Source organism: Cynoglossus semilaevis, chromosome 20 (assembly GCF_000523025.1).
Source record: "Cynoglossus semilaevis isolate Cse_v1.0 chromosome 20, Cse_v1.0, whole genome shotgun sequence".
Taxonomy (NCBI): domain Eukaryota; kingdom Metazoa; phylum Chordata; class Actinopteri; order Pleuronectiformes; family Cynoglossidae; genus Cynoglossus; species Cynoglossus semilaevis.
The window spans coordinates 1,272,496-1,292,922 of NC_024326.1; the positions used below are offsets into that span (position 1 = coordinate 1,272,496).

A 20,427-nucleotide genomic window follows, 5' to 3' on the forward strand; every position below is an offset into this window, starting at 1 on the left:
TTATAAAAACAGTAATTTCCAGTCTCTAAAAACCGACTTCTGTCGCCATCCAGTGGGGAAATGTAAGAGTGTGGCTCCAGACATCATGAGTCAAAACTTCCATGTCCGAACAGTGGCTGTTTATAAGTGTTTTGGTAAAGAGAACAGTGGCAGTTATTATGGAATACAATATAGAGTTTTTTCCTTTATAACTATATTGCTTGTGAGATGCATAATTACTTACCTATCTATCTATCGCAGCTGCAGTGGCTGATGCTATGACACGACTTTTTTGTCACGTCACCACTTCTTCAGCGCAACTCTCGCGAGCGTTGTTTCAGGAAGTTCCACGTCAGTAGACAGTGCCGTGTACACAAAAATCCTTACATTTGGGAGTCACATCTATCTGTTCTTACAGCAACAAGAAGAGGATACAATATGGTAAGATTAAATTTTTTTTTATTACACCTATGTCACAAACTGACTCCAATCGCGTTGCATGATTCGCTTGGTATAATTCAGAATGTACAGAACTGAAGCGGTGACATATAATACATTCTTGCATCTAGCTTAGCGGCTAGCTCGCTCGACTTAGCATTTAGCAAACAGCTTTTCACATTACTCAACTTTGCTCTGTGCAAGCTGGAAATGTCATAGTTTTGTTTAAACATAAGAGTTGTATTATTTTTTAGGGCATATGGCAATCTGTTTGTATGTTAAGAAACAGAATACAAGTTGTTTTCAAAAACTGTAGCTGCTAGCCGTATGTGTTTTCCGGGACTCCACGATTACACTGCCGAGTGACATATAAAACGCTTGAATAAAGCTGTTGCGGGTGCAAAAACGTGTGAATTCAACGGGAAAGTTCGCCAATGCTCTTTGTCGTTTTAGCCTCTGAGGCTGGACATAAAGCGGAGGCTGACGGCCAGGTCAGACCGAGTGAAAAGTGTGGACCTTCACCCAACTGAGCCATGGATGCTGGCCAGTCTCTACAACGGTAGCGTCTGCGTGTGGAACCATGAAAGTCAGGTACGATTCTTAACCCAGGACGATTTGTGAAACAGTGAATGGACAAGCAATGTTTTGAATATGCGTGTTACCTTTCTGATTTTCTACAGACTCTTGTCAAGACCTTTGAAGTCTGTGACCTACCTGTCAGAGCATCCAAGTTTGTGGCAAGAAAGAACTGGGTCATCACTGGAGCAGTGAGTTACATTGATTACTCTGTGCTGGTTAATTACAACAATAACAATTATAATGACTATTTTGGCAAAAGTTTGGTTAACTAAGAGATTCAGGAAGTTGATTTAGTTCCAGCTGTTGTAAAAAATAATGTGTTGTGATGACATTTGCTCTTTTCCCGTTGAAGGTTTTAGTTTATTTATGTATTATTAACTATTGTATTAGTATTATATGTCTACTCCTGCTCTTTCTTTCTTCCTCCCCTCTTATAAGTTTGATTTCAACTTGACTAGAAAGTTTTCATCATTCATTGTTTATTGGTTAAAGAACCTTTTCCTTTCAAACTTCCCTCTCCCAGGATGACATGCAGATTCGCGTGTTCAACTACAACACCTTGGAGCGCGTCCATATGTTTGAAGCCCACTCTGACTACATCCGCTGCATTGCTGTCCATCCGACCCAGCCCTACATCCTTACCAGCAGTGGTAGGCAAATAACTTGCTTTTATAAATAGATTGGTAACACACCGTAAATATAATATTGTTGAATACAAAGGATCCATGGAAACATTGTCATGAAATATGTATTTAAATGTGAACGTGTGAATCTGTTACGATTTGAAGACCACAATATATTGCATAGTTTAAGTTCTTTTTCCTTAATGTTAAAATGCATTTCTGTGTCTTCCCAGATGACATGTTGATCAAACTGTGGGACTGGGAGAAGAAGTGGTCATGCAGCCAGGTGTTTGAAGGCCACACTCATTACGTAATGCAGATTGTCATCAACCCCAAGGATAACAACCAGTTTGCCAGTGCCTCCCTTGACAGAACAATTAAGGTAGCAAACCCTGGGCTATTGATTCTTTTGCACTTTTTTGTTTGTGTGATTGAGTAATTTATCCCCTGAAAACATTTTTATACTTACTCAAAAAAATTAGTAATTCCCTGCGATATCCACTTTGTTATCTCAGGTTTGGCAGCTTGGCTCCTCATCTCCAAATTTCACTTTGGAGGGCCATGAGAAAGGAGTCAACTGTATTGACTACTACAGTGGAGGAGACAAACCTTACCTTATCTCAGGAGCTGACGATCGCCAGGTCAAGATCTGGGACTACCAGGTTGGAAGGCATTATAATTCACTCACTTTTATAGTAAAATGATAATATTGGGGGTTTTTTTCATTCTAAGGATGTTTCGTCTGATGGTGTCTTTGTGTTACAGAATAAGACCTGTGTTCAAACTCTGGAGGGTCATGCCCAGAACGTCTCCTGTGTCAGCTTCCACCCAGAGCTGCCCATCATCATCACTGGGTCAGAAGATGGTAAGATGTTCTTCATCTTCCCTCTTTGAACACAAACAGCTCTTCCTTAATTTTTTTCAAGCCCACACTTACCTCACCATCACCTCACTCCTCTGTAGGTACTGTGCGTATCTGGCACTCAAGCACTTACCGTCTGGAGTGTACACTGAACTATGGCATGGAGAGAGTTTGGTGTGTGAGTGGACTCCGGGGCTCAAACAACGTTGCTCTCGGCTATGACGAGGGCAGCATAATTATAAAGGTGACCAGAGTATGAATTATTATTTATTAATACATGAATGTGTTTTCTTTTACTCAACGTAGCTTTGCTTTGTGTGCCCTGTACTATATAGGTTGGTCGTGAAGAGCCAGCCATGTCCATGGACACCAGTGGCAAAATCATTTGGGCCAAACACAGTGAAATACAGCAGGCAAACCTTAAGGCCATGGGTGATGCTGAAATCAAGGATGGAGAAAGGCTGCCGTTAGCTGTCAAGGACATGGGCAGCTGTGAAATTTACCCTCAAACCATCCAGCACAACCCCAACGGAAGGTATGAACACACATAAGCAAACAGAGGCTAACACACTGCTGTTTATCTGAACAGCCAGAGTAAATATGAATAACTAAGACCTTGATCAAGAGGTTTAACGTGGTTTTGCAAAAATGTGTGTTCAACAGATTTGTTGTAGTGTGTGGAGACGGGGAATATATCATCTACACTGCCATGGCTTTGAGGAACAAGAGCTTTGGCTCAGCGCAGGAGTTTGTTTGGGCTCACGACTCATCTGAGTAAGTACCAATTTGTGACGTTGTTACATACAACTTTAGCTTCAATATAAAACCTAGACATAGCTGTGCACGTACATCGTTAGTTACACAAACACTTGAGTTGAACTTGTGCACCTTGTCACCATGACAACTATGCCTTGGACCTGTAGCTGATGTGCTTTAATTAAGTGCCAGAAATCTGACTGCGAACCTCTACATCTTGTTTATCTCACAGATATGCCATCAGGGAAAGCAACAGCCTGGTCAAAATCTTCAAAAACTTTAAAGAAAAGAAGTCCTTCAAGCCTGATTTTGGAGCTGAAGGTACAGTGTGCAAGAATTTATTGTAGACAGTGTCATTTTCTCACATCTACAGTTTCTCCTAATACATGTATACCTGTGTTGACTACAGGAATATATGGAGGCTTTTTGCTCGGAGTAAGGTCACTGACTGGCCTGGCCTTTTATGACTGGGAGAACACAGAGCTGGTTCGCCGCATTGAGATCCAACCCAAACATGTAAGACATAGTTCCTCTTTGTTATCACAAATCATTAGTCTGCCTTTTTATGTTTTCTGTTCAGTTCTCTTTTATCAGATCCACATTTGTTCGATTCACCTTTCCTCTCCTTCATTTCTCCAGATCTTCTGGTCGGACTCTGGTGAATTGGTCTGCATTGCTACAGATGAGTCCTTCTTCATTCTGCGTTACCTGGCAGATAAAGTGGCTGCATCCCACGAGAACAATGAAGGAGTGACAGAGGATGGCATTGAAGATGCTTTTGAGGTGAGTGTGTCAATGTGAACAAATCCCTCAATAAAGAGTACTGGCAATAACAGCAAAACATAGCTGCAATTCTGTCTACAAGATTTAACAAATACTTGTTGTTTTGCTGTAGGTCCAGGGAGAGATTCAGGAGATTGTGAAGACTGGACTCTGGGTTGGAGATTGCTTCATTTACACCAGCTCTGTGAACAGACTTAACTACTATGTAGGAGGAGAAATCGTCACTATTGCCCATCTGGACAGGTAGGTGAAAGAACCATTATCTATCATTTTAATTTTCTGTCTAATGATCTGTTGCCTTAATGTTGTGTCCCTTTGTTTTTTGCAGGACCATGTACTTACTGGGCTACATACCCAAAGATGACCGTCTGTACCTGGGAGACAAGGAGCTCAACATTGTCACTTACTCTCTGCTAGTCTCTGTGCTGGAGTATCAGACTGCAGTAATGAGGAGGGACTTTGGAATGGCTGACAAGGTCTTACCCACAATTCCTAAAGAGCAGCGTACCAGGGTGGCCCACTTCCTAGAGAAACAGGTTAGCAAAAGTGACACAAGCTTTTTTTTGTCACTTCATTTGCATTGAAATCCATATTCTATGTGGGGTTTTTTTTTTACATAATCAGTAATAACAATAACATATTTTGATTTTTCAGGGTTTTAAGCAGCAGGCTCTGGCTGTGTCCACAGACCCTGAGCACAGGTTTGAACTAGCACTGCAGCTAGGAGAGCTGAACACTGCCTACCAGCTGGCTGTAGAGGCAGAGGTACGATTCTATAAGCTGCTTTTCATAAAGATTTCTCACAGAATTGTTAAAAGGGGATATGGATTTGTGACTGGGACATTTTAATGGTTTGACTTCTTTCCTACAGTCGGAGCAGAAGTGGAAGCAGTTAGCAGAGCTGGCTATAAGCAAGTGTCAATTCAGCCTTGCCCAGGAGTGCCTGCACCACGCTCAGGATTATGGTGGCCTGCTCCTCCTTGCCACAGCCTCTGGTAATGCCCCTATGGTGGGTAAACTGGCTGAGGGGGCAGAGAAGGATGGAAAGAACAACGTGGCCTTCATGACTTACTTTTTGCAGGGAAAGTGAGTGTAACATCGTCATGACACTGGTGTACAAGAGGCAGTAACACGACAAGTCTCACAGTTTTATCAACCCTTTTCTCATTCACTTCTCCACAGACTGGATCAGTGTTTGGAGCTTTTGATCAGGACTAATCGACTACCTGAAGCTGCTTTCCTGGCTCGTACCTACCTGCCCAGTCAGGTGTCACGTGTGGTCAAACTGTGGAGGGAGAGTCTGGCTAAGGTCAATCAGAAGGTCAGTCCTGTTGTTAGAAATCAGATGTATTTCTTAAAACACAGAATTAAACCATTTGCTTGTTGTTTTCTTTTCTGCATTATAGGCCGCTGAATCCCTTGCAGATCCCACAGAATATGAGAATTTGTTCCCTGGACTGAGAGAAGCCTTTGGAGCTGAATATTATCTGAGAGAGACGTGTTTAGGCTCCACACGGCCTGCTACAGATTATCCTCTGGTCACAGTGAGTTGTCTAATATTTTAACCAAATAAATGCTATGTGTTGTTGGCAATCAATGTTTAATTATTTTCTATGTTTATATTGTAGCCTAATGAAGACAGGAATATTCTTGAAGAAGCCCAAGGATATGAGCCCAAAGGAACCTTCATTCCTACAAAGGTTGGTACACATTTTCTATTATTTACATCATGTGGAACCACAAAGGAAATCCACAGCTCAGTACCTGACTGGTTCCCTACCACAGACACAGGATCCTGATGAGGAGGAGGAAGATGAGGGTGCTGGGTTGGAGGAAGAGGAGCCTGCAGTAACTGAAGCTCAGATTGCTGCAGCTCCAGAACCAACTGTACAGAATGAACCTGCTGTAGTGGAGCAGAAACAAGAGGAAATTCCTGAAATTTCACTACAGGACAAGGTTTGTTATTAATTTTTTATTTTCATTGTAATTCATAATTATGGTGTTTAAACATTTATTGTATTTGTTAGAGATATAATGTGAATGTTGTATATACATCAGGGTTCTCATAATTCATTGTGTGCTTGTGTGTCAACAGTCATTGGATGATTTAGACGTGGACCTGGACAACATGGAGCTGGATGACATCGACACCACTGATGTTAACCTTGATGACGATTTCCTAGATGATTAAAACCATTCTGCTCCATGGCACTCTCCATAGTTTATTTAAAAAAGAGAAAGAGACCAAACCCCTCCACCCTACTTTTTTGTATTTGTATGTAAAAATATGACACTGCAGCGATAGAAAATACATGAATTAAGATGATATTGGCATTGGTATGTTTCTCTAAAGAAAAGGAAAAAGATCACAGCTTCTTTCATCATTCATTTTCTGACTTTTTTTTTTTTTTACACTTGTCGTTCAATGATCTTTGAAGAAAGTATCACTGATTGTTTGGATGGTTCTATGTGCTCTTTGTTGTTTTGTTGCCTGTAGTGACAAAGCCAACATTATTCTGTCCAATAAACTGCAGGTTCTGTATATAAACACTTCTGACTTCTAACAATCATTTTTACTCCGTGCTGATAAAAACTTTCTGTACGTGTTGTTGAGTTCACCAGGTTGTCCTGACTTAGTGACTAAGAATCCTTAATGAAATGTTGGCTTCTATGGTTCTGTAAATTTCTAGTTGTTTCACAAGGTTTGAATGACCTTATAAAGTCCCAATGGTGTCTCTTAAAATATTGTTTAATCCTCTCATACCATAGACCATAGGTGTAATGACAATACTGTCACTCTACTTTTCCAAAGATTGCAACTCACCTTGGAAACCTTAATAGGTAGGATTAATATCTACATGAGAGCCAAAGAATGATCATTATGGATTCCTAAAGATGATTACTAAAATGTATGTCTGTTTGTGTACATGTGCTTATTTCTATTGTATTTTTCTTCTTTCACTTAGATTTTTAAATAATTAATTTGAGTTATATGCCCACTGTGTTTACTCAAATATAATTTAATTCATGTGAACCTATTCTGTATAAAGTATATGATAGAAAGCTTTTAGTTTTCTGTGTATGACCGCCTCTGGTGATTTGAAAACCTGTCCTGGGAAAGCAGCCACTTTCCTCCTTTCCTGTGGGTGGCGCCGCTCAGAACTAGGCACGTACGATCGTGTGCAGTTTGAGTGCAACAAAGTACTGACTGAAGCTTGGCAGCTAGCGTGAAGGAAAAACCGATCTTTCACAGATTGTTTATCGTTTGTTCAATTTTTAATCGCTTTGTGTGATTTCTACGCTTTCGGTGACATTCTGGGAGTTTATTACGAATTGGGAGCAAACCCAGTCTCGCCAACTGTCGGTAGTGGACGCCTTGTGGAGGAGTAAGGTGCTTCTTATATTGAAAGGCAGACGCAGCGTTGGTGAGCTGGCGTAGGAAAGGGAGAAACCAGGGCGACGCAGCGACTCGGCCGGTCTGTTGGAGCCGGGAGGACCACGGCACAACCGCCGCCAGCGCAACGGGGAGTCGGGGCCCGAGAGGGAGGCTGCCAGGCCCTCGGCTTAATGCACCCTGCCTGCCTCTCCTCAGCCGCAGTCCGAGATGGGGGAGACCAAAATTATCTACCACCTCGACGACCAGGAGACGCCATATCTGGTGAAACTGTCGGTGCCGGCGGACAAAGTCACTCTGGCAGACTTCAAAAATGTCCTGAAGAAGCCAAATTACAAGTTCTACTTCAAGTCTATGGACGATGACTTCGGGTAAATGTTTATTAAAGGGCTCTGTTGTTGTTGTTTAACACGGAGGCAACACACACTGCTGTTTCTCAACATTATATCAACATTAACTTTACGTTGTGAGTTCACACAGCTGGTCTGTCATTAGTTTAACGTTACCTGGCTACACAACACAAGCCTGCTTCGTTTCTTTGTTAGCGGCTAGCTGCGAAGCTCGCAGAGTTAGCAGCGTCTGTTCAGCGTCCGGACCCCGTTTGTTTACATTGCCCGTGTGGCTAACGTATGCCACCGGTCTGTCTGCCCAAGTTTGGTCAATTCCAGTTTCATACACACAGCAGGGGAAATTCACAGAGACATTTTCACCTCTTTGAGATGCAGCTGCCAAACATGTTAGCAGTCATTTTCTGTCATTTACATTCTACTCTCAATAATGTATTGAAAGTGCTCAGAGGCTAACGTCAGAATGTGGACGGCCAGTTGGAGCCCCATAGGCCCCTGTTGCTGCTGTCGTTGTCTGTTAGAGGCAGGGATGCAGAGGTGAAAACAGGAAAGCCCCGTTCATCACCGTGGCAGCTTTATGAGCTACTCCCTTTGTGTTAAAACAGGGCTGGAAAAGTGGACGTTTAATGTGCGTACAGACAGTGACTTCAGCAGGGGTGAAGAGAATTCTGGAAGTTCTGTTTAAAGAAAAAATATGCTTAGCAACGTTTCTGTAACGTTGCTTTTGTCTATTCCCAAACTAGGGAGAGTGGGCCAAGTCAGACCAATAGTGATGGGACGTTGGACCCAGAGAAACCATGTTAACCCTGTTCTCCACAGGATGGAGAGAGTCTATAAACAAGATCTGGAAACCTCCACTCCAACCTCTGTCACTATAGATTGAGCAACCTGTCTGACTGGAGAGACTGCAGCAAATATTTGTCAAAAAATGTATCGCTGACCAGCGCAATGTGTGTACTGCTAAGTAGAAAGAACTGCCAAGAAAAAGAATATTTTGTTAACAAACTATTTACAAGATCTTTTTTTTAAAAAAAAAAAGAAACAACATTGTGAGACACACTACTATGCATATGAACAAACCAGTGTTATAACTGGATTACAACATTGCTGTAAGTGCACTGCTAGGTTACCAGTGTGTGTCCCTGCTGGTGGAAGCACTGCCCATCCTCATTGCCTCTAAATGCAGACACATGTTTTATTGCCCCGAGAGCTTTTTGTGTTGTTAAAGGTTTTACCGAAACAAAGCTTTGTTCTCTTTACAGGGTGGTAAAAGAGGAAATATCCGATGACAACGCTAAGCTGCCCTGTTTTAATGGACGTGTGGTGTCATGGGTAGGTCTAACACACATCCGGGAGTAATTTCTTCTTTTTTGTTTATTTGGTTGTTGTGATAAGTCCAGCCTTGAATTCATTATGTCAGTGTTTTTTTTTGTTGTTGTTTTTGCCCATCTGTGTGTGCAACTATTACAGTTTCCCATCTGTCTGCCAGTGACCTAAGCATGCTTTACTTCAAGGGACAAGCCTAATACTATATATATGTATGATAAGTTATCACATGACAATCACAGGAATAACAGAGCCACATGAACACTGTCACATAACTGTGACTTTGTGGTTTCAGGCACTTTAAACAAGAGCAACATGTGTAGAAATGTAGCAGTAATTCATTTTGTGCTAGGGGTTATAATTCTCCACACAACAAGAGACATCTGCTGCTCACACTGATACTCCTCTCTTCTTCTTTTTGACACTGAAATTGGATTAAGAGCAAGTGAAATCACAGGACAGGAGTGAAATAACGCCCCAACAAAGAGCTCTGCTCCATTTTATCTAACAAGAAGATCAAATTTCACAGGAATGGGATAATAAAGTTGCCTGTCCTCTGGCTGAAGTGATGCATTTGATTAACGGGTCATCAGTGCAGTGTTAATATTATATAGTTTGGCCCAGCAGGTCTGGTCCACTGAGTCAACTCCCCTACTCTCAGTTTCATTTTATTTACACTGTGACCAGCTGTAGTTCAAAGCCAGTTCCTCTCTTTGCGTTTGTTGTGTGTGTGTGCACTCAGGACTATGTTGGTGTTCTCTTGGGGGTTGTTGAAATGTTCCATCTACAGTGAACTGTTATTTCTGTTTCTGTGTGTCCATTTGTTTGTCTCCACTGCTCATCTGTTGTTTCAATGCCTTGATTGATTGCTCTCTCGGGTCTGAGGGTCAGGCCTTTTATTATCCCACCACACCATTACCACAGGCCAGCACCCCCCAGTCTGCTGTTGTTTAATGACAGCTGTCATTTTTGTTGTCATTCCTAATTGACATCCTCTTTGCTGTGTAGGTGTAGAACTATTTGAACCTGCAAATTAAATAATCCATACTCCACATAGAGTTTCATATAGATAAGTCAAAACAGGTTGGCAAGTCTTTAAAGTAACACATTTACAACAACAAAAAGTAGTATTTACTGTACAAACATGAAATAAAACTATTCTTCATGACTTGTGCAATTCTCAAAGGCTAGTGGTCTGTGGTTAACCTCGAGAGCCTGTAGTTGTGTTTAAACTTGACATTCTTCCTGCGGAATAACTAAATGTTTGCCCTGTGACTTGGTTTTTTTACATTGTGAAAAGCAACGTTTCTCAAACCTTTGGTGTGAGAATGTTCTGCTTCCTTTAATTTAAGTAACTTTAATGCTGAGGAAAAGCCACAAAGGAGACAATTCTCTGTGTTAGTCTAACTTTAAAATGACCTGATTGGAAATCATGATGTAGAAATAAGAGGGGAAAAAAAGAAGAGCCACATGTTATTTCATGCATGTCACACAAAAGATACATATCACAACGTAAATAACAGTCATAAATACACTGTAATATTTACTGCAACTGAATTTTATGAGAGGAGACACAGTTCAACACAATCATATGTTTTCTTTAAGCCACTCTTTCAAGGTTGTTTAAAGAGCACTCAGAAACATCCTATGTATGAACTAATGAGAAAAGGCCTCAAGGTGAAGCAAAAAAAAACCTGGTTGCTGAAATAAATTTAAAAGCTAACGTTAATAGCTTGATTTACAGCAACATCCAATGTTAACATTTTTACCTGTGATTTAAAAAATAAATAAACTCCTCTGGAAGCTCAATCATGGCGCACTTCCTCCCACGCTGTGGTCACTTGGCAGAGCTGTCAAGCCACAGGCCCAGACTGACACAGATATTTTCCTTCTCTCTTTATGTTTATTCTGTAGCTGCTTCTCGTCAGGCTTTTTTTTTAAGTAGGTCATTATGCAGAGACAAATCAATTACAGTACTTGTAGAGACATTCAGGTCCACAAAGAGAACACTGTGATACATTGTAGTCCTCATTCCCTGAGCATCTGTAAATGTCATTTAGTCTGTCTGTAATCTGTGTGGACATTGTCTCTCGGATGTGTGTCTCCTGTGCATTTTTCCTTCTATGTATTTCTTTGGTCTGACCCGTCTTTCTGTTGACAGTTGGTCTCTGGAGATGGAGCTGACACAACATCAGTAGCGGACAGTTTAGAGCCAACACCGCCCTTGGAGAGGACTGGGGGCATTGGAGACTCAAGACCACCTTCTTATCAGTGAGCTTTTTATTATTATTTTTATTTTTTCATGTTGGAAGTAGAGATAGTGTAATGTGTGCCGAGTATGTGGGAGTTTGAAAGTGAGAGATGCCATGAGTGTTGTGTGTTTTCTCTCTTTAGTTGTCTGGAACCAATCCTTTTGTGCATCTTTATAGTCAGAAAACAGCAAGTGATGGCATGTAACCGCAGAGGAGTAAGGAATAAAGACATTTCCTGTTCCCAGTTTATCATTAACCTATCAGCCCTTCAGAAGCAATTCCACTCGTGAGTCCGTAATATAGGTCAAAGAATTATCTCATAGTCTTACAGTTCTTGGAATAAATTTGCCAGAATGAAAATATTGACTCTGCGAAGAACAAAAAGTGGCGATAATAATAAACCAGTAAAGCCCAGGACAACAACCCTCGCAAACTACTCGGTATCCACCTTTATTTAAATGCCACCTGAGCGAACGGCTACATAATGATTCATTGTAATAGTATCTGTTTTTAACACCCACTCTGTATCCTGTTCTTTCTCTCTCTCTCTGAAGCGGGAAAGCAGCGAGTGGTCGGGACAGTTTGGACAATGACACAGAGACTGGCTCCGTGGTGTCGCAGAGGAGAGAGAGGGAGAGGCCTCGACGGAAGCATTCAAACGAGCACGGTCAGAAAACTGCCTTCCACAGTCGCAGTGTCAATATTCATCTTTTGTTTGTGCCTCCAGTATCAGGTTTATATGTGTGTTTTAGTCACTCATTCACGTTTACGTGGTGAGTGAAACTGAATCCTTTATGGATATTATACTTCTGTGTTTCATCTTTAGTAACTGTGGTATGGAATTTCAAAAATAATATTGAATGAAATAGTTATTGTCTATGAACACTAAATCAATGGCACCATTTATAAGTAAACATATTATGTTCATTTTGTTGTTAAAGCTTCCATGATTTGTATGAAGTCCTTGAACAATTATGAAAGTGTCACTTTAGTGTATTGACCTATTAAGTAAGTGTCATTTTATCGCCCTCCTTCCTAATGATCTCCAGCAGCAGGAGGAAGGCAGAACGGCTTCTCCTCGCGAGCAATGGGACGAGGCATTGCCGAATACGACAGCTGCTCGTCCTTCATGAGCAGTGAGCTGGAGTCCACGTCCTGCTTTGATTCAGAGGATGACGACGCAACCAGCAGGTCAGCCGATCACGCTGTTTGATGACCGAAGGGCATTTGGTGCGAGGAATGCGTCCGGCCTTTACAGATGAGGAGGTTCTGGCAGGGATTAGTAAAGTCTAATTGTCTTGTGGTTTAGTGGTCACCCCCCGGGTTGCCCACCAGGAGTTGAAGAATTGTCTTCAAGGCTGTTCCCAGTCATAAGGCGTCTCCTACAATGTTTTTCTTGTTGTTGCAGCTCTAATAGGGTCTGAATTAATCATCAGCGTATTAGTTTCTTTCCTTTGCAATAAGAAACACACTGTTGCTGCAACAAAAGTGTCTGGTTGCTGGAGCCAACTAATGCTTTGTCAGTCAGGACATAACTTTTAAATGAAGTCAGCTGGCTGCTTTTCTCGCAAACAGTTTGCCACGACTCCTGGGAATCATAACTTTTATTATGGAAACAGTGGAATAGTGTTGTTAATAAGTACTGAACAGTAAGGTTTGCATTTACCATTTAAACAACTTACACGGCGACAGTTTTATTAGGTTTCTGTTGAAGTATTGTTTCTATTTATGCAATAATATGTTTTGGATTTTGGTGTTTTTCAAATATCAAGTATTATATGGTATGCCTTCAACTTGAATTAAAGGGATTAAATTTGAATTTGCTGTTGCTGCATAACATTTTTATTAACAGATGTTCATGTCTCTCTCCAGCAGAATTTGTTCTCTACTGGACAGAGATAGTTAGGAATAAATTAGATTCAGGATTATCCCAATAGTGTGAAGTCCCCGTTACCGAAATATTGTATTCCATGATTTGCAAGCTTTGCATTTTTTTAAAAAAAGCAATAAACAAAATACTTAAGTTAAAAAAAACACACACATTTGTTCCTTCAAAATCGTCAAAATATTTTCTTCTCCTGGCATACTTAGATTCAGCAGCTCCACTGAACAGAGCTCCTCTCGTCTAATGAGAAGACACCGTCGCCGCAGGAGGAAACCTAAAGCCTCCAACATGGACAGGGTGAGCTCATGCACACACGCTCTATGGCATTTTGCATGTTGAGTTCTGTTTCAAATGGTTTGGTCAATGCGTCTAACCTTTGTCTGTTTTTTCAGTCTTCATCGTTCAGCAGCATTACAGACTCCACCATGTCTCTGAACATCATCACTGTCACTCTCAACATGGGTACGTTACCGAACCCGCCCCTTGTGTCACGTCAATAAACGGTTTAATATTTATACTTGGTCTTTCTCACATTTCTGATCCACCTGTCACCTGTCCACACCGCAGAAAAGTACAACTTCCTGGGCATCAGCATCGTGGGTCAGAGCAATGAGAGAGGAGATGGAGGAATTTACATTGGCTCCATCATGAAGGGAGGGGCCGTGGCTGCAGATGGACGCATCGAGCCTGGAGACATGCTGCTGCAGGTACATTAGTGGTTCCCCGGGGGTCTTTTATTGGGATTTTTCTGTATATTGTGGATTTGGATCAGTAATGTAATGTGAGTGGGAGAACAACCTCCACTCTAGCTCCTATTTTCAGTTAAAATGCAGTGTATGTGTTGTAATGATGTAGTTGTAATTTGACGTTGCCAAGCTTGCATTGTTCACTGGATGTAAAACAGTGTCACAGGCAGAAAATGAGCGGTGTTTGTCGTTAGTCTTCCTTTTCCATTCTTTAAATACGTGGGACCTCGTGTTGAACCTCTGCCAGTCCTGCTAATACCTCTGTGGTGGAATTTATTGCACTGGCAGCACGCTTTTAAAGATGTTATACAGGAAACAATTTTGTGACTTTATGACGAGTGTCAGAGTTTACTAAGATTTTTTTACAAGAGAGGCCGAGAGACTTCATTTGTGGCATATACACTGTATTGTTTTCTTTTTTAATCCCTGTAGGTGAATGACATCAACTTTGAGAATATGAGCAATGATGATGCAGTCAGAGTTCTGAGGGACATTGTGCACAAACCAGGGTGAGGCACACACAGATAGAAAATTAATTTAAAAAAATTAACGAGGTACACGAACCAAAGTACATTTCTAACGTGCATTAGATCAGTCTGGGTGTAAAAGCTTCATCCCTGTGTTTATTTTCAGCCCCATTACTCTCACGGTGGCTAAATGTTGGGATCCTAATCCTCGGAGCTGCTTTGCTCTACCAAGAAGTGAGTGTTTCTGTTTTTTCTTCTCATTCAATGGATGTTGCCAACTCTCACCAACTCTCTCTAACTCTGCATTTCTGTCTTACAGGCGAGCCAATCCGACCTATTGACCCAGCTGCATGGGTGTCCCACACGGCAGCCATGACTGGGGTTTATCCTGCGTATGGTATGAGCCCCTCCATGAGCACTGTCACTTCAACCAGCTCCTCCATCAGCAGCTCCATCCCAGAAACTGAACGTGAGTCACATGAACGCCCCAAAGCTACTGTATGTGCGGTTACTGATTTGAAAATCTGTTGTTTTTCCTAAACCATATTTATGAGAAAAATTAAAATTATAAAACTGAACTGTGGATTGAAAATGATTTCAGGCAACACCTTCTTCTCAGCCACCTACAAGCGTCTTCCTTCTCCAATAGTCAAATAGTCACTTTCTTCTTCTCTGCTCCGTTTGAGAATATGTGTGAAGCGCGGCCCTGCCCTTTCACTACATTCCTGCAACCTCTCTCCGTTCCAGTTTTTTTTTTCCTGAGCTCAGCCCCACAGCGTCCATCTGCTCAGTAACTCTTGTCAAAACTAAACTCATAACTCACAACCTTCGTCCTCCCTGTAATCTTTGGAAGGACAGATGTTTTTGTTTTTTTTTTCTTCACAAAGAATCTTTACTTTTGACACAGTTTTTTTTCCAGCTTTGGGGAATTTTTCATAAAGCTAGCTCTGTCACACACTCAGACTCTGGTAAAAAAAATTGAAATTAATTGAATAAATTAATCCTGAATGTTTTTCTTCTGTGTGTAAAGTGGAGTTATATAAGTTTATCTGCTGTGGAAATAAAGCCCTAATTCTAATGTCTAATGATCAATATCCCCAGCTGAATGGCTACTAAACCCACATGCTTCTCTTTTTCCGTAGTAATAATAGTAGTAGTAGTCCTTTTAAATGATAGAAGATAAAAAGAAGAAAGGTCTGGTCTGGTTTCAGTTGAGATGGAATTTAGGGTCAAATTACAGTCCAAACCACAGGAAGAAATATTTATGCAGCCCAGTCCACAATCATGTTCCCAACCAACATTTCTTTATTTTGACCAAGTAACAACTCTGAGCTGGTCGTCCAGCTGAAGGAGAAAACTTGTGTAAAACTGTGTATGTACTGTACTGTACTGTAATTCTGGAGTGTTGTGTCTGGGCACTAATGTTGACTTACACACGTGTCCTGTGCTTGTCCCCAGGGTTCGATGACTTCCAGCTGTCCATTCACAGTGACATGGCAACAGTGGCCAAAGCCATGGCCTGTCCAGAGTCAGGTCTGGAGGTGCGGGACAGGATGTGGCTTAAGATCACTATCGCAAACGCCTTCATTGGTACGTGTGTCATCACAGAGAGCATTTGTTATTTACACACTCTGAACCACTCTGTTCCATTAAGTTTCTAAAAAACTCTGGCATGGTCTGAAGTCAATGGAAACCCTCTTATTCCACTGATACAACATCTATCGTCTCATTTCTTTGTAGTAGTTTAGTCATAGCTGTTCTCATAAACAGTGGAAAATATTTATATTTTAAAGGTCATTAAATTAGTTTTGTTTTTTTAAATATCGCTTGGAATATTTAATAAACTGCATGTTTAATGCTGTAGCTCTACATCTCTGTGTCTTCAGGCTCTGATGTGGTGGACTGGCTCTTCCACCACGTGGAGGGCTTCTCAGATCGCCGTGAAGCTCGTAAATATGCCAGCAACCTGCTGAAGGCCGGCTACATCAGACACACTGTGAACAAGATCACCTTCTCCGAACAATGCTACTACGTCTTTGGAGATCTCTGTGGCAGTAAGATCTTTTTATCAACCTTAAACGCGACTGTCTGAGGGGTTTGGAGTGTGTGTCTGACCAACAGCATTAAAGTTACTGGTTATTATCCAATCATGTCAGAGAGCAAAAAAAGAAAATCCTAATTGAAATTGTTGATATTTTTATTCTTAGATATAAAATATACTGGTTTACATGACATGTTTTGTTGATAAATTATCTATGCTGTATTTGGGTTGTTTGAAAGGGGTTTGTACAGTGGGACAATAGAGATTATAGATTCATATCCTTATAAAACCAAGCAGATAGATCATCCCAAAATATACTTTAAATATTTTTTGGGATTTCTGAGCTTTAAAATGGGTCAATATATGCGCACAACAGGACGGTTAAAAGAACTTGATGACAGGCAGTATCTCAACTTTTGTGTTGACCTCTCCCTTCAGACATGACCCACCTGTCTCTCCACGATCACGACGGTTCCAGCGGAGCCTCCGATCAGGACACCTTGCCTCCTCTGCCTCACCCAGGGGCAGCCCCCTGGCCCATGCCCCTGCCCTATCAGTTCCCCATCCCTCACCCTTACGACCTGCCACAGCCCTTCCCTGGTGGACCATGCGCTGGCAGTGCTGGCAGCCAGCACAGTGGTGAGTACAGTCTGGATGTGTACATATTTGGGTTGTACATTTTAAAACAACAAAAGTTGTTCTCTATCAGTGCAGTGGTCTGTATGGTGCAAAATATTATACAGGTTGTGGTAAAGATTTTTTTATTAGTTTTTTTATCAATTACTACACATTTCAGGCAAATCCATTGAAGTGTTGAAAAACACTGGGTTAGTTTAGCCATAAGTTGTCAGTGTTGTATTTAATTTAAAACTTCTTTACTCTTCTTAATCAATTTAGGAAGGTCAGTATTGTACCACTGCTGCGAGGCCTCGCAGTGGTCACATTTATAACTCCATGTGTGCAGTTTTATCTCCGTCTGCTTGTATTTTGGTTGCAGTCACATCTCAGCCTTAACATGTTTGAGGGGATGTTCAGACCCAGCCTGTACAGCGTGGTGTTAGTTATTTTCTATTTGTGTCCCAAACACAGTGACAAACAACGGGGTTTTCAGTGATCTTTGAAGATATGATTAGTCTGACGTAGAAGGAAGAACGAACACAGCTGTTAAATTTAGTTCCCCTGTCTTGTTTTGGGGACAAATTCAGTTGCATCGTCTTTGGTTTGGAGTTCAAAAGATTTCAACTCCTCGTTAAAGACAAGTTTAATGAGGAGAACGAAGAGACTCTGGTTTCACTGTGGTAAAATTGCAACTTGACAATTTGAGGACAACTTCAGGTTTTAAGGCATTGTTAGATAAATAAAAGGGCTCAACTTTAGTACTGTGTTGCATGTCTGAATGCTTTCAGTCAGTGGTTGGAAAAAAATAGGTGCTAAGTATTCTCTCTGGTGGTGTTTGCCAGGTGTCTGCCACATAAGTTTAAACATTTTAGCCCCCATGTCCCAGAGAGATGAGCTGTGTTTTGATGGTCTTTCATTTCTACAACCTGTTGACTTTTTTCACATGAATGCTCACTGTTTACACACAGGTGAAGGTTGTTATAGGTTGATGACTGTTTAAATCAGTTTGCTTCAAAGACCCTACTGACAGTCTGGTTCTGATGAGGGGCGGGTGAGGGGGGAGAAAACACCAGACGCTCTGAAGCGGGTTTATTTACATGTAAAGTTTTGAACGTGTGTCGAAATAGAAAACCAGACATTGTGGTTTTTGGGGCAGCCTGCTTACGCAATCCAGAAATTTACAGAGGAAGAACCGCCGGGTCAACCTCTGACACAAAACATGTCTTATATCCTGTTCTTATTTCATGTTTGCTCTTTATCACCGCTTGGATTTACCAGAGAATAATTATGTTAACATGATACAACTTGAAAATTACGAGTGTTGTTTTATGACATTAAACAAGGAAGATAAATGTTTCCCTTTTATTGTTGGTGCAAAAGTAACAGACACAAAAACTAATCCTTCAAATCCTTACCACTGCCTTTGGACACAGCCTGTTATAGCTGAATTTCACATTCATTGCAAAAATAAAAAAAAGAGTTTTCATTCACAAACCAGTCTTAATTGGCAGTTTACTGTAGTCACAGTCTTTGCTAAAAGCAAACAGGCTGTTTGTGGGAATAAAATGATGATTCGTAATCACCTCTGGGAACAGGCTGGGACTTTGGTCCAGTGAAAGGCGGTGAACACTTTTTGAATGTCTGAATTAGTCACAACCTCTCCTAAGAGTCTAACACTAAGTGGGTCACCATCGTCTGCGTCATTTCACTGGCACCCATATAGGAGAGTGTGGCTCACATGGGGCAAAAATATTTAATGTTGGGAAAAAAAGGACAGCTATAGTTGTTGAAACTTATATCTATTCCTCTTATCTGTCCACAGGAAGCAGTGGTTCAAACTGCAGCAAAAATGAGGGCCGGAAGTCTGGGGGCTCCGGAAGCGAAACTGAGGTCAGGAGCCACCGAGCTCCGAGCGAGCGCTCTGTGGCTCCCCCTAGCGAGCGCAGCATCCGTAGCTCAGTCAGTCACCGCAGTGCCAACTCTCACTCGATAGCCTTTGGCCCAGGCCTTGTTTACGGGCCCCCTGGCCTGCCCCCGCAGCCCTCACATTTATCTACAGCAGCACCAGGTGCCCCACAGGGCAGAGAGCTTGCCACTGTGCCTCCTGAGCTCACAGCGTCACGCCAATCTCTGCGCATGGCAGTGGGCAACAGTGGAGAGTTCTTTGTTGATGTCATGTGATGCAAGTTTTAGGCAGATTAAAGTAGCATTTTTGGCTGACTCGTGTCATTTTATAAAAGCAAAAAAAAAAAAAAAGGACAGCATGAGAGAAAAAGAAGGAGGGAAGATTGCTAGAGCCGCTACCCCAAAGGTTTTTATTCCACTTACCACATGGAAACCAGTTCTGCTGCGTATGCTAAGAAAACAATTCTTAGTTCTATTGCTTTTTTTCCTTGCAGTAGGGCCCGTACTTTCTTCAGTGAAGAAGCCCTATAACTCACTCACTCACTCACGGTGGAACCAAAATGACTTTCTTATTTTACACTTCTTAGTGTGGAAGAGTTTGTGCAAGTGGGGAAAAAAAGCAACAGAGCGGTATTGAGAGAAATGTGACGAGGGAATTAGTGGAAATGCAGAGGAGGGCAGATGACTCAGCAGTTTCTACATGGATGTTTTTCATTTGTTGTTCTCTTCACTCTTCCCTCCCCTCTGCCTTCCTTATCTCACATTCTCTGTGCTCCTCCCCACCTCGTCCACGTCAAAACCAAGACAAAGAAAGAAGCATCTTCCCTCCTTCCCTTCTCTTAATTTCTACATGCAGACCTCTGTCAGGAAAATATCAAAAATATATATACTAAAAAAAGCTCAAATGAACACTAACGGTTGACTTTAATTGTTCTTTTTAAATGTTTGCTTGACTTGAGAGGGGGGGTGGGAGAAATGTATGTAGTGCAAGAGAATGGCAGTCCCTTCTACCGTAAGAATGCATTTCTTTTATATATATATATATACATACATACATATGTGTGTGTGTGTGTGTGTGTGTAGCTGGTCACAAATAGTTTCATTTTCTAATGCTTAACATGAGCATCCAGCTTCGAGAGTCATTTTTACACTACACAGCTGCATTTTCATCTGTTACCAGAGCATTTTTCAGACTCTGTCTTGTGATAATGTTTAATGGAAAAAATCTTACCATGTCTTTCACACTACTCTTTTATTAAAAAAAATGTCTTTTTATTTATAAATATAGTTTTATGACTTAAACATCTCCTCTCCCATTGTTTTTATCTAGTTTGTGTGCGTACGTTTGCAATACAGAGCCTTGAAGCCTCACAGACATGTTTTTTTTTCCTTTTCCGTTAATGGAACCTGAGGTCATATTTGCATT

The 20,427-nt window shown here is 41.4% G+C and overlaps 2 protein-coding genes across 3 annotated transcripts; both read left to right on the forward strand.

The window, feature by feature from the left end:
* Positions 1-268: 268 nt before the first annotated feature.
* Positions 269-6,570, forward strand: copb2 (COPI coat complex subunit beta 2). Its single transcript, XM_008333732.3, has 22 exons — positions 269-420; positions 871-1,008; positions 1,098-1,184; positions 1,520-1,646; positions 1,853-2,001; positions 2,135-2,281; positions 2,385-2,484; positions 2,583-2,725; positions 2,817-3,016; positions 3,145-3,255; positions 3,470-3,558; positions 3,647-3,753; positions 3,877-4,020; positions 4,133-4,263; positions 4,349-4,556; positions 4,675-4,785; positions 4,892-5,106; positions 5,203-5,341; positions 5,427-5,564; positions 5,649-5,720; positions 5,806-5,976; positions 6,116-6,570. Exons 1-22 carry the CDS (start codon positions 418-420, stop codon positions 6,209-6,211), a joined length of 2,826 nt encoding a protein of 941 aa, XP_008331954.1. The 5' UTR covers positions 269-417; the 3' UTR covers positions 6,212-6,570.
* A 592-nt stretch (positions 6,571-7,162) lies between these two features.
* LOC103395894 (segment polarity protein dishevelled homolog DVL-3) lies at positions 7,163-20,303 on the forward strand. Of its 2 annotated transcripts, none has more exons than XM_008333733.3 (15): positions 7,163-7,785; positions 9,024-9,093; positions 11,249-11,358; positions 11,894-12,006; positions 12,389-12,530; positions 13,431-13,521; positions 13,617-13,686; positions 13,792-13,931; positions 14,403-14,479; positions 14,604-14,671; positions 14,757-14,906; positions 15,896-16,027; positions 16,324-16,491; positions 16,917-17,117; positions 18,919-20,303. In XM_008333733.3, the coding sequence occupies exons 1-15, from the start codon at positions 7,625-7,627 to the stop codon at positions 19,275-19,277; spliced, it is 2,052 nt and encodes a 683-aa protein (XP_008331955.1). In that variant the 5' UTR covers positions 7,163-7,624; the 3' UTR covers positions 19,278-20,303. The 2 variants fall into 2 exon arrangements, with proteins under 2 accessions (XP_008331955.1, XP_016898060.1); XM_017042571.2 differs by having other exon boundaries at positions 7,625-7,785; positions 12,392-12,530; positions 18,919-19,277.
* Positions 20,304-20,427: the final 124 nt, after the last annotated feature.